This window comes from Gopherus flavomarginatus, chromosome 5, assembly GCF_025201925.1.
Source record: "Gopherus flavomarginatus isolate rGopFla2 chromosome 5, rGopFla2.mat.asm, whole genome shotgun sequence".
Classification (NCBI taxonomy): domain Eukaryota; kingdom Metazoa; phylum Chordata; order Testudines; family Testudinidae; genus Gopherus; species Gopherus flavomarginatus.
Window position 1 is genome coordinate 26,849,496 of NC_066621.1, and position 14,402 is coordinate 26,863,897.

A 14,402-nucleotide genomic window follows, 5' to 3' on the forward strand; every position below is an offset into this window, starting at 1 on the left:
ATCTATATGGAGCCACAGAGAGAGCTGGGGAAACAGGATGCTCTGAAGGGCAGCAGTCCCAGACATGGCCAGCCCCACCCATCCACATCAGAGACAGCCAGTCCCAGCTCTTCGGGCACCTCTGAGTTCAGCACCTGTCTGAGGAGCAGACGCCAGCCCATGCAGAGCTGATGCTGGTGGGAAGCACTTTAAACAACTCACCTCCTCTGACCCCTGCTACTGAGGGCATCTTCATGCAGGTTGTTACATCTGTCAGTGGTCTGGGGGTACCTCTGGGCTCCTCAAAGCCACTGGGTGCCCAAAGAGTCACAGCAGCAAATGCACACACCTGCACCCCACATCCCCATGGCAGAGCTGGCCAAGATGATGCCCACACCTGATTATCACAACTCGCTGCACCTGGGAATGAAAACGCAGGACCTGGAAAAGCTCCAAAATGCAGCAACCCACCTGGTCAGCGCACAGACCACCGTAAGCACGGTACCTGGTTCCACTCTCTGTGCTGCCTCCCCACCCAGTACAAAGCCCAGGGCAAGGTCTTTGTCACAAGAGACAAAGCCACGTAGCACCAGCCCCCACCACTTGAGAGTCACTTCCCCAGTGCAAACACCACCTCTCAAGACAGCTACACCCCTGCAGTCATAACACGATCAGCAAACAGTGGGGATTCATTAATGCAGGAGACAGAACTACCATGGGAGCCAGACCCAGATTGTGCAACTACCTCCCAGAATGACACATCCAGAACCACCTGCAGCACTCACCTCCTTCTCTCAGAGCTCCTCATACACACGTGCACCAACACCTGGCCACCCACCTGCTCCTACTTGGAGGAATGGAGAGGAAGAGACATTGCTGCTGTTTGCTATTTTTAACCTGTGGGAGAGAGGTGTCCAGATCCTGGGCTGGGGGCCAGCAGCCAAGCAGCTAGACAGAGATTTGGTCACAGTGAGAGGAGAGATGTCAAAGGCCACAATACCTGAACAGGGTGGTTTCCAGGAGGGGATGGCATGTGTCTTCAACTCCTGAAACTGGGGGCAGGAGTCTCAACCTCCAATTGCCTGTCCATAACCCTATCAACACTCCCTCCCTGTGCCAGGACACAGTCATTCCCAGTGGGACCAGTGTCCCCAGGCAGGAGCTCTGGCCAGGCTCCATGCCCCTCTCACCTGAAAGCAAGGCAGTGCTTCTGCTGCCTCTCCGTGATGAGCTTCAGGGGGTCGATGCAGCAGTAGCGCTGGTAACAATTGCCGCAGCAAAAGGTGAAGAAGTTGCATTCAAAGCCAGGGTGCCATGAGCCATTCTTGTCCAGGTACCACAGGCAGTCTTCATCCGCCAAGCCTGTGGAGAGAGAAGCTAGCTGTCAGACCCTCCAGACCCTTCAGAGCCCCCAGCTGGGGAGGGGCCTCAACTCTTCAACCCTCCAGTCCAGGAATTAGAATGAAGGCAGGGTCTGGGGAGCACTACACCAGGTCCAGTGTTCCTGCTGCCCTTTCCCAGTTCAGTGATGGATGCAAAGAGGTGTCCAGAATAATACTGGCTCTTGCTGCAGCAGATTGCCATGGCCTCTGCTCAGGTTTTTCTGAGTGTTACCCACTGGGGAAGCATTCACCCTGCTTTCCAAGGACAAGTCCCTCAAGCTGGGCCTGTGCATACAGAGTCACTGCCCGTCAAAGATGGCAGGAGCAGGATGTTCACAGCTAATAGCATGGTTATTGGGGTACAACTCAGAGGCCTGTCAGGGGATGAACTGCTCTCTCTGAAGAATAGAAGCCTCTGGAGCAGTCCCTTTCTCACTGCCTTGCATCAGGCTGGGCATCCATCCTGGATGGGTTCCTGAGGTGAAGCACCTGGCAAGCATGGCCAATGAGACTCACATGGCAGCAGGCACCTTGTATATAGAATATGGATTGGAACAGGGACTCCAGGCAAGCTCCGTCCTTCCCCTACCTCGCCATACTCATACCAGAGAACAGCACAAGGTAAAAAAGTATCAGGACATCAGACAGGAAAGAAAAGCAGAGGCCTGCGCTCATCAGCAGGGTGGATTGGGCCCTCATGGGTACAGATCCATTAGACAGGAGTGCTGACAACCCACTCACCATGGAGAGAGACACTCCAACTCAGTGAACAAATGATTTTGCAGTTTGGTGGCTGAACCAAGGGGGTGGAGTGGGCGGGGAGCGAGGTTCATTTCAAACCAATGTGTTTTGATGCCAGGATGCTGCCCTACACACACCTCCCCATACACAAGCTGTGTCAGCCCTCTCCCAAGCATCCCCTCTCTGGGAGGTACCCTAGGAGGTAGCTGTGTGATGCCACCATGTCACCATAACATTACTCTACTGGCATAAGGATGTGGTGACACCTTGAAAAAGATGTGAAGGGGTTAAAAACCTCAAACCTAACCCTAAGTCCGAGTGCAAGGTACTCACTGAGGAGAGCTGGGGACATGGCTATTGGCACTCAGCTCTCCCTCCTAAAGGGGGGAGGCCCTGGCTTCACAGGAATGAGGATTCCAGGATTTCCCTGGCACAGGACTTGGTTTTATTTATGTGAGCAGGGTCTGAATGAGCTCTCCCCAACATCTACTGATGCACTGAAGGAAAAGACTTCAGGACTTCAGACCGTATTTGCATCTCAACTTTCCCTAGCTCAGGGGTCGGCAAACTTTCAGAAGTGGTGTGCCGCGTCTTCATGTATTCACTCTAATTTAAGGTTTTGAGTGCCAGTAATACATTTTAACATTCTTAGAAGGTCTCTTTCTATAAGTCTATAATATATAACTAAACTATTGTTGTACATAAAGTAAATAAGGTTTTTAAAATGTTTAAGAAACTTCATTTAAAATTAAATTAAAATGCAGAGCCCCCACCCCCGGACCAGTAGCCAGGACCCAGGCAGTGTGAGTGCCACTGAAAATCAGCTCGTGTGCCACCTTTGGCACGTGTGCCATAGGTTGCCTACCCCTGCCCTAGGTGATCAGCAGACCTGCTTTGCCAAAGTGATCAAGTGTGGGTGTTTTGGGATAAAATTCACTTTAGTCTTGAATGCCATTATCCTTATGGTATGACTACAGGGCAGCAGAATTTCACTGACCATGCCCTAATTGAGGGGATCACCCTAAGTGCAGCTTCACTCCCTAAGTAGAGGGTAGTGCTGCCAAATCAAAGTAGAACTCAGACAGATGCTAACAGGCATTCTTCTCTGGTGATGGGGAGTCCTTGAAGCTGTTTGACTTTCCTTTCCACAGCGTTAATGATAAAGCTGATTTTGCTTATGCATGGGCAGCGAGTGAAGCTTCCCCTTGAGGAGACCAGCCCCCTGCCTGCCTCTTCCAGCCAAGGACCTGCCCTCACTTGCTGCTCTCAGGTTCCCCCACCCGTGGTCCCAGCCAGAGGGGGGTGCTGAGAGCTCAGCCCCGGCCAGGGTTGGGACTGCAGCAGAGCTCTCTGTCCTGGCTGGAGCGCTGAGCCTGGAGCCTTTCCCCGGTTCCACCCCTTCTCCCGCAGCCCCACACTGTTCCACCCATGGCCCTGCCCCCACCCTCATTGTGCCCCCGCTCGCCTCCCCCACCCCCAAGACCAGATAAGCTCTGTGAGCCACAGCAGGGAGCGAGAGCTCCTCCAGCTCTGGGACTGTGCTGGGAGATTTTTCAGGGGGCTCCAAATCCACCACTGCCTCCGCTCATTGGCATGAGGTTTGGGGAGGCTTAGTCCCTGGCCTCCATCACGTGCTGCCTATGCACTCATGTAAGAGTCTTTGTTTCTGATCAGGGATAACTAGAGCTGAAATCACTCATGACATGGTGTACCTATTGGGTTTCTGGACTGATGGCACGGTATAGCAAGGATTGGAAAAGCCCTGCAGAGGGCTGGGTCCGGGCAAAGGAGTAAAACCCCGGCTGGTTGGGGGAAGTGGCTGCAGTTGGGGCCATGCCCCAGACTAAGCAACTGGGCCTTATAAGAAGGCCAGGGAAGCCAAAGAGAGCAGTCTCTCTCTGACTTGAGAGGCAGACAGGCCTGGCTGCTGGGGAACCTTACCCCAGGGGACCTAAAGGGAGGCAGGGCTGGGGAAAGGCCTTAGGAGCTGGGAAGTCCTAGGCTAGCAACTCCCCAGGCTGCAGGGCCTAGTTCTAGGCCTCCTAGGTACTGAGCTTGCAGAGGGGCAGCCAGAGGGTGGGTAAAGGCAGCCAGTCCAAACCCCTTGTTGCCTGTGATGATTGGCTGATAGACAGCAGTCTGCCCCTAAACAGAGACTGGCAGTAGCTATGACTGAGGTGATGTGGGGATAGGGGGTGGGGGTGGGGGTGGGGGTGGGGGTTCCCCCTGTGGTGGGGAAACCCAGTAAGACTGTGGGGTACTGGAGGCAGAACCTTGAAATAAGGGCACTGGGGTCCTGGGAGGGACCTGGGGGGGGGGCAATGGCAAGTGGATCACTGGCCTGCAGAGGGTGCTCCTGGGTTGAAGAGCTAATTCCTGAGGATGACCATCAGGAGGTGCCACAGGGGTAAGTCTGCATATTGCTACACATGGGTAGGGGACTGAATCTTAAACATGGGGTGGGGTCACTGTTACAGTAAATGACAGTGGAGAGGTTGCAGAAGCAGTGAGTTTCCCCACTACCCAGTGAAACCACTAAGAACTCACTGGGCTAAGTGGTGAAATCTCAGAATACAGTATTGCAGGTAGAGGCAGAGGTGGCAGTGAGTGGCATGCACCTCTGAATACTGGGACTTCACTGACCTCTGTTTCTTAATGTTAAGAAAACCCCTAGATATTGAACCCAGCCATTGAGAAAAGAAGACTAATGGGGGTGGGGGGTAACATGTTAAGGGCTGTTATAAAGAGAATGGTGATCAATTGTTCTTCATGACCACTGGAGATAGGACAAGTAATGGCTTTAACCTGCAGCCAGGGAGATTTAGGTTAGATATTAGGAAAAATTTTCTAACTGTACAGATAGCAGCACTGGAACAGGCTCCCTAGGGAGGTCACGACATCCCCTCACTGGAGCTTTTTAAGAACAGATTAGACACTTATCTGTCAGGGGTGGTCTAGGTTTACTTGGTCCTACCTCTGTGCAGGGGACAGGACTTGACTTCTCAAGGTCCAATGTCCCTTACAGTCCTACATTTCTATGACACTATGGGAGCTGGGGGTAATGGCTCTGGTGTCACACAGCAGGTGTGGAGCAGGGTGGGGCTGTGACTGCACTTCAAGCCCTTGAATGAGTTACTGTATGAGCCCTTTTCTGGCCAGAGGCAGCAAGATACTCAGTGCAGATCCTGTTAAAAAGCCCCTGCAACACTACCAATCTAGGGTATTTTATCCCAACCCTAAAGCCTTACAATCTCCCAAGTGTGTTTCTTAGCCCCCTAGTTGCAGGGGCCTGAAGATGGCAGCCCTAAATGCTCAGGAACCAAAGGTAAAGAACGCCAGCATCTCAGATGTTCTGAAACCTGATGATTTGGGGGCCTGCTTGCTGATGGCTGAACACTTGGGGCTGGCAACTCTGTAGCCCTTGGCCTTCCCAGAGCTCGTGGAGGTGTCCTTTAGCCTGCATTGTGCTGAGGCTGCAGCGTGTCCAATGACACCCACAGAGCCAGCACCAGCTCCTCTTTCAGGAACTCCTCTGCTGTTGCTGAGCCTGCTCCATTTATGGCCTGCAGCTGGCACAGCTGACCAGTGCTTTCTGAAGCCATCTGGGAGCAGAGGTTGGAAATAGTACTCCCTGGGAAATGGAGCCAGGAAGTTTGCTGCTATGCTGGACAGGTGCTGGGCTTTGGGAAGGCTATAGCATGAGGCTACGTCACAGTGCTGTGCTGCAGGAAGCCACATGGATGACTTCCCTCCCTGATGCCTCCATGCCCTGCCACGGCTCATGAGCCTTGCTGAGAGCAAGAGTCTGGGAAGGGAGCAGTGATGGAGCTTGGAAGACAATCTCCTAAAGAGCTGAGAGCAGAGGCAGATTACCGCACAGGCCAATGGGACCCATGCCCAAGGGCCCTGGCCAATTGGGCAGCCGCAGCAGGATTGCTGGAACTTCATCCCTCCCCTCTGCCCTGATCCTCCTCCTCCCCTACCCCCACCCTGCTCCTTCTGTCCCCCCCACCTCCTGGGATCCCGCTGCCCTGCTTCTCCTCTTCCCGCCTGGTTAGGCCAGAAGCCAGAGCCTAGCTGTAGTAGTGTAAGTATATTCCCCACGCATGGAGCTGGATGAGCCTAAAGCCGTTCCCCAGACTCCCTTTCCCCCCACACATGGATCTGGTCTGAGCCCCTTTCCCTGATTTCCCCGCCCCCCAAGCAGATGTGGCCCAAGCCCCTTTCCCCCTCCCCACCCAGTCCCAAGCCACTCTCCCCTGTCCCCTTGGTTCTGAGCCCTTCTCCCTGGCCCAGGGCTGGCCTTCAAGAAAACAGCACTCCTCGCCCCTGTGGGCTCCTCAGACTCCCCATCCCCCCTGCACCCCAACCCCTGCACTGGTTCCCTCTTTGCTCCTAACCCCTGCACCCACATGGGGAAACTGACCTGAACGCATGGAGCAGCTGACATGGCTGCTTGCTCCCCCCTCAAATGCCACGCCTCCTCATGGACCCCTAGGGGGATGTGAGGGGTGGAGAGTGAGGAGCAACATCAGGGCTTCCTTCATCCAGGTCACTTACTCAACCTGGGCTGCATAAGAGGAGAGAAGAAAGCAGCAGCCCCTGATGCTCACCTCCCAGCATAGCCCAGGTGGAGGAAAGTGACCTGAATGAATGGAATTGGTGTTGCTCTTCACTCTCCCTCTCAACCCCCTAGAGAGGCAAAAGAAAACTTTGGGGATGAGCTGTGTGTGTGTGTGTGTGTGTGTGTGTGTGTGTGTGTCACTGCTCACTCCCCAGCAGAGGAATATGGGGGAAGGAAGCCCAGAGAAATCTGGGCACCCCAGATGCAGCACTCTTCTGCCAGCTGGGAACAGTTTCTGACTCTACACCAGCAGTGCACCTGCTTGATTATGGCACCCTTGGGAAGTTGCTGGGGTGGCCTACCCTTAAGGCCAGTCCTGCCCCCATGCGCCCCCCCTTCCCTTCATGTGGACCTGGCTCGAGCCCCTCTCCTGAGCTCCTGCTCTGCACAGACCTGGCCCACTGCTCGCTCCCCTGTACCCCACCGCTCGCTCCCCAGCCTTTTTTCACAAAACTGGGCATTTGTCCCGTTTGCTCTTGCCAACTGATGCTAGGTTGGTAAGAGCACACAGCACAAATGCCCAATTTTTTCAAAAAAGTCAGGACATCTATGGCAGGGTTAAAAAGGGGACTGTCCCAGGCAAAATGGGATGTATGGTCACTCTAGGCTGTAGTAAGAGCTGCCCGGGCAGCTGTGGGGAGCCCCAGGCCCTCTACCTGCCCTGGGTGAGGTGCTGGGATGCTAGCATCCCTGTCCCCCAAGGTGCGCCACCCAGGGCAGGTGGAGGGTCCACGGCTCACCACAGTGGCTCAGACTCCCTGGGCAGCTCTTACTACCAACCAGCTTTTGTCCAGGCCAGGAGGCAGAGCCATGGGGGAACAGGAGGAGCAGGGGCAGGGTCCCATGGCAGGGAGTGTGGGGGGTTGGGCCCAAATGTTCTTTGTGCCCAGAGCGCACAGAATCTTAATCTGCCTCTGGCTGGCAAGAAGTCAGAATATATGATCATAACGGTTCCTTGTGGTCTTAACTTCTATGGCAGCCAGGTCAGCGACCACAGGAGCTGGACAGGCTCATCAGCTGAGATAAACAACTACAAACCAACATGGGCATGAGGCACAGCAGAACACCACTAACATTTGTGCACTGAGTGTGGCTGCACTGCCTTGGGCTGAGATTGATTGATCCATCCTCATGCTGCAACAAAAACAAACCCATAGGTGTTTCTGAGGCAGCTAGACCTTGGACTTTGAAGGAGCACCACAGGGAGATACAACATCAAGCAGTGTCACATACTGCCTAATACAATGTACAGTGAAGCCCATTCTGAATAGTCACTGGAGGGCCTGCTAGCTTTCTGGAGCACTGCAATAGGAGGCTGCAGAACAGTGTGGTGACTACAACAGAATCCTCACAAGGACCATGTTGCTGTACACACAGATGCCCACTGCATTTCAGCATGACATCATCCCCTGCAGAAAACCGTATTCCTGTGCAGGTAGGGGTTACCATAAAGGCTGGGAAGTTCTTAGCTAAGGAGCCTACACCCAGCTTTACAGATTAAGTGTAACACCGACAGACCCCGGTCATCAGCAGGTGTGACCAAACCTGGGACCACTGGAGCTTAGTCCATGAGCCTCTACTGCATCAGCTAAAAGCCATATGGCTGTTAGCTAAGGCTGTAGAGCAAACTTATTGATCTCTCTCTAAGTGGTCTCGGTGCCACCAGATGGGACAGAACCAGGGGCGGCTCCAGGCCCCAACACGCCAAGCGCGTGCTTGGGGGGCAAGCTGCAGGGGGTGCTCTGCCAGCGCCGCGAGAGCCCCAGGCAGGCTGCCTTCGGCGTTTTGCCTGCGGAGGGTCCGCTGGTCCCACGGCTTCAGTGGACCTCCTGCATGCATGCCTGCGTGAGGTCCACCAAACCCACAGGACCAGCAGACCCTCCACAGGCAAACTGCCGAAGGCAGCCTGCTTGGGGCAGCAAAAACCCTAGAACCGCCCCTGGACAGAACACCATACCCAGGAGGTGTGTGGGTTACATACTCAGCCAGGAAAAAGCATGTACATTTTAACACAATAAGCAGTGGAATTTGTTTGGATTTTTTTTCCAGAACTTTCCAAACAACTGCCCTCACATGTGGCTCATACAGCACATTGTGGAGAGGAAAGCTAGCCCGAGACAATACAGCCCCAGAAGCACTTGCGTGGGAGACTATAAATCATTGCATACAGGATGCTGGAATTGAAATATCTGCTCAGCCATAATGACAAGAATAGCTGCACTCTAGCAAGCAAACAACAAATAATTGCAAAGCCTGAAGGGCTGCAAATGAGCCAGCACTGACTAATTGGCCTTGTTTTGGTACGCAACTCAGTGCAGCAAGTTACTGAACCAGAGCATCTAAAACAGCAATATCTGAAAAGTAGCAGGGTTACCCAGAAGGCTAAAGGAGTCTGATTTTTCTCCTGTCTCTACTGATGACCTACAATGGAAAGATAAGATTGTTTGTGCTCATTCCGTTTTGTTGTTTTGCTTCATTCTGCATTGAAAAATAACCTAAAAGGCATTTACATTTTCACTTCTTTCTGCTTGGATTTTTATTATTTTTAGGTTACAAATATCACCAATATCAAGTCTGGACTTCTCTGGTTATGCTGAAGATTTATGGGAGGTGTCAGAATCAGGGGCTATGCTGAGTCTTCTTTTATTCACTCTAAATTAAGGACTACATGTGCTAGTAATACATTAATCTTTTTAGAAGGTCTCTTTCTATAAGTCTATAATATATAACTAAACTATTGTATGTAAAGTAAATAACATTTTAAAAATGTTAAGAAGCTGCATTTAAAATGCAGAGCCCCTCGGACTGGTGACCAGGACCCGGGCAGTGTGAGTGCCACTGAAAATCAGCTCATGTGCTGCCTTTGGCACACGTGTCACAGGTTGCCTATCCCTGCACTAGAGGCAGATGTGGAAGTTGGAGTCCCAAGCAGCACCAACAGGCAGCACCTTGGTAAGGCTCCCAGCCTCTGAGGGTAGGAGGGCTTCCCCTCCAGACATGACAAATCATGTGGCATGGTCCTTGTGCATTAGGAAGAGCCATCACGCCTACCCATTTAACTTCTAAATACACTTAGATGTTTATTGGTAAATGTCAATTTCACCCCATACACACACCCTATGAACAAATATTTCCACAATAATAAAAGTACAGAAAGGCAAACTATGAAAATGCCACCTGAGATCTCAGTAGTCAAAATCCAGTGACTTAGACTGTAAATTACGATTGTTAAATATGGACTAATGAATGAATTGTAAAAACAGATAATTTGTTGGTTTAAGGATATTTACTTTGTATATTTTGACATATAATGTTGACAATGTGTTTTAACAGTTATAAAACTTGAACTTTTTTGAATATCAACATCTCATCATTAAACATCTGCTGTCATTAATTATCTAACTTATAACTTCCTACAACTGTGAAAATTTAAATCTATACAGCTAAAAACATGCTTAAACCAGATATTATCTATCAAAATTATTTAAAATCAAATTCTGCCAAGCCTACTTCTAAAACATCACTGTTTTGATACAAGTGCTCGGAGGTGCCCTGTTGTGTACAGAAAAGTACACAGTTGCAAGCTGGAAAGACCATGAATCCTAGCCCTAAGTCTCCCACTGACTGGTGGTAACATTCCTGTGCCTTTCACAATCCTTTGTACTAACTAAGGCCTTGTGCACCATACATAGGGCAAGTCACCCTTTTCCCCCAAACAAGCATCATTCCTGAAGGTGTCACACTAGCACTAATGGGGACAGGAAGGGGATTGAACCACAGAGCCTTGGCTGAGAAATCACCAGCATGAATCCAGCCCAACTCAGCAGAGATTATTCCCACCTAATGGTAGCCCCTATATGAGATGAGATTATCAGTTCCAGCTCCTACACCAGAATCTCTCCATTTTACTCTGCACTAAGGTCTTGTCCACACTTGACAAATGTGTTTGTTGGAAAACATGATAGCTAACACATTTTCAGTCCTACTGAAGACAGGGCAAACTCTAATCTGAAGCTATGCTCGGATTTTGAAACGTCAGTGATCACCTTTTTCAAAAAATGCTTTTTCCTCATGACAACAAGCCCTTATTGGCATACTCACTCAACGCCAAGAACTCATGGCTCATAAAGACTGAACTGCCTGCCCCTTACAGAAGAAGCCACCCAGACTAGGGCTGAGCCTGCTGGCAGGGCAGCACGTATTCATTTAAATGTATACTGTGTAATAACAGTTATTGCTCAGGCTTTGGTGTCCTTATAAGAAGGGCCGTACCGGGTCAGACCAAAGGTCCATCTAGCCCAGTATCTGTCTACTGACAGTGGCCAATGGCAGGTGCCCCAGAGGGAGTGAACCTGACAGGCAATGATCAAGTGATCAAGGGGGGAGGGATAGCTCAGTGGTTTGAGCATTGGCCTGCTAAACCCAGGCTTGTGAGTTCAATCCTGGAAGGGGGCCATTTAGGGAACAGGGGTAAAAAAAAAAAAAAAAAACTACCTAGGGATTTGCCCTGCTTTGAGCAGGGGGTTGGACTAGATGATCTCCTGATAGTCCATCTCCATCCTCTGACAAACAGGCTAGGGACACCATTACTTACCCATCCTTGCTAATAGCCATTTATGGACTTAACCACTATGAATTTATCCAGTTCCCTTTTAAACACTGTTATAGTCCCAGCCTTCACAACCTCCTCAGGTAAGGAGTTCCACAGGTTGACTGTGCGCTGCATGAAGAACTTCCTTTTATTTGTTTTAAACCTGCTGCCTATTAATTTCATTTGGTGACCCATAGTTCTTGTATTATGGGAATAAGTAAATAACTTTTCCATATCCACTTTCTCCACATCACTCAAGATTTTATATATCTCTATCATATCTCCCCTTAGTCTCCTCTTTTCCAAGCTGAAGAGTCCTAGCCTCTTTAATCTTTCCTTATATGGGACCCTCTCCAAACCCCTAATCATTTTAATTGCCCTTTTCTGAACCTTTTCTAGTGCCAGTATATCTTTTTGGAGGTGACGAGACCACATCTGTACACAGTATTCAAGATCTGGAAATCTATATACTATGTCCACTAGATCCCCCTTGTCCACATGTTTGTTGACCCCTTCAAAGAACTCTAATAAATTAGTAAGACTCGACTTCCCTTTACAGAAACCATGTTGACTATTGCTCAACAGTTTATGTTTTTCTTTGTCTGACAATTTTATTCTTAACTATTGTTTCGACTAATTTGCCCGGTACTGACGTTAGACTTACCCATCTGTAATTGCCGGGATCACCTCTAGAGCCCTTTTTAAATATTGACGTTACATTAGCTAACTTCCAGTCACTGGGTACCAAAGTCAATTTAAAGGACAGGTTACAAACCTTAGTTAATAGTTCCTCAACTTCACATTTGAGTTCTTTCAGAACTCTTGAGTGAATGCCATCTGGTCCCGGTGACTTGTTAATGTTGAGTTTATCAATTAATTCCAAAACCTCCTCTAGTGACACTTTAATCTGTGACAGTTCCTCAGATTTGTCACCTACAAAAGCCAGCTCAGGTTTGGGAATCTCCCTAACATCCTGAGCCATCAAGACTGAAGCAAAGAATCCACTGATTTTTTTTTAAAAATACACTAAAATAAACAGGCCTGTCTTTCCTTTCTAGGTAAGTTCAGACACACAGTGGCAAGAGAAATGTGACTGCAGTGAGTCGACTCCCAGAAACCCACCCCAGCCCCTGTTTGTTCATAAGCCTGAAGATAACGTGGACTTTGCAGAGCACCATGAAGGCTGACAAACTTGGGCTGTGATGGGCTTCTGGGGGAAGAAGAGAGCGAGTCACAGAGGCCAAGGGCCCATTGCCCCCTCTCTCTTACACTGAAGGGCCTTCAGACCAGGCTGTGGTTGCCAGGTGTCCAGTTTTTAACCAGAACACCCGGAACACTGCAGAACCAGAACACTGCTGACCGGGTCGTTAAAAGTCCGGTTGGTGGCACAGCGGGACTAAGGCTCTGCGCGGCTCCCAGAACCAACGGCATGTCCTCCCTCCGGTTCCTAGGCATAGGGTAAGTCAGGGGGCTCCGTGTGCTGCCCCCACCCCAAGCGCCAGCTCTGCAGCTCCTGCTGATAGGGCAGTGCGCAGAGCCGCCTGGCCGCACCTCCACGTAGGGCTGGAGTGGGGACATGCAGCTGCTTCTGAGAACCGCCTGAGGTAAGCGCCACCCAGAGCCTGCACCCCTGACCACCCACCCCCACACCCCAACCCCCTGCCCCAGCCATGATCCTTCTCCTATCCTCCAAACCCCTTGGTCCCAACCCAGAGCACCCTCCTGCACCCCAAACCCCACATCCCCAGCCCCACCACAGAGCCCACACCACCAGCCTGAGCCCTCCCCCCCCAAACCCCAGCCCTGATCCCCCTCCCAACCTCTGAACCCCTCGGTTGCAGCCCAGAGCACCCTCCTGCATCCTAAACCCCTTATCCCCAGCCAGAGCCTGCACACACAGCTGCACCCCAACCCCCTGCACAAGCCAGGAGCCCCCTCCCACACTCTGAACTCCTCAGCCCCAGCCCAGAGCCCCATCCTGCACCCAAAACCCCTCATCTCTGGCCCCACCCCAGAGCCCACGCCCCCAGCTGGAGCTATCATGCCCTCCCACATTCCAACCCACTGTCTCAGCCTGAAGCCCCCTCCCACACCCTGAACTCATTTCTAGCCCCACTGCAGAGCCCTCACCTCCTCCTATACCCCAGCCTCCTGAGCCAGCCCAGTGAAAATGAGCAAGTAAGTGAGGGTGGGGAGAGCAAGCAACAGAAGGAGGGGGGATGGAGTGGGTGGGGCCTCAGAGAATGGGCAGAGCAAGGGTGTTAAGTTTTTTGTGCGAGTAGAAAGTTGGCAACCCTAGATCAGGCGCCTCTGTGGGCCACAGCTACAGCAGTGAGACTTGAAGGGAAACATCTCTGTAACGGCTTGTCTACATGGGGGGATTAATCAGTACAGCTGAGACGTTAAACCAGAAAGGGTTAAGCAACTCGCAGGCTAAATGACCCAAATTCTACCTTCAAAGTCATATTAGGAAAGCATGTAAATGGTAATTAGGGCTATTCCTTATAAATAGCTAATAAAGCCATGTTAGATAGACTAGAGCAGTGGTTCTCCAACTGAGAGTCAGGACCCCAAAGGGGTTGCAACCCCATTTTAATGGGGTTGCCAGGACTGGCTTAGACTTGCTGGGGCCCAGGGCTGAAGCCAAAGCCCAAGTCCCACTGCCCAGGGCTGAAACCAAAACCCAAGGGCTTCAGTCCTGGGCAGCGGGGCTCGGATTACGTGCCTCCTGCCTAGGGCTGAAGCCTTTGGGCTTTGACCACCCTACCTGGGCTGGTGGAGCTCAGATCATTAATAAAGATGTTGAACAAAACCAGCCCCAAGACTGACCCCCGGGGCACTCAATTTGATACCGGCTGCCAACTAGACATCGAGCCAGTCATCACTACCTGTTGAGCTGAACGATCTAGCCAGCTTTCTATCTATCTTATAGTCCATCCATCCATCACATACTTTTTTAACTTGCTGGCAAGAATACTGTGGTAGACTGTATCAAAAGCTTTGCTAAAGTCAAGATATATCACGTCCACCACTTTCTCCATATCAACAGAGCCAGTTATCTCATCATAGAAGGCAATCAAATTGG

The 14,402-nt window shown here is 51.1% G+C and overlaps 1 protein-coding gene across 1 annotated transcript in view; it reads right to left on the minus strand.

Annotated features, from left to right (window-relative positions):
- Positions 1-14,402, minus strand: part of SHISA4 (shisa family member 4) — a 46,145-nt gene that overhangs the window by 18,126 nt on the left and 13,617 nt on the right. Inside the window, exon 2 of the mRNA XM_050956466.1 lies at positions 1,170-1,341. Coding sequence (XP_050812423.1) covers positions 1,170-1,341 — 172 coding nt within the window. The remainder of the gene's footprint in view (positions 1-1,169; positions 1,342-14,402) is intronic.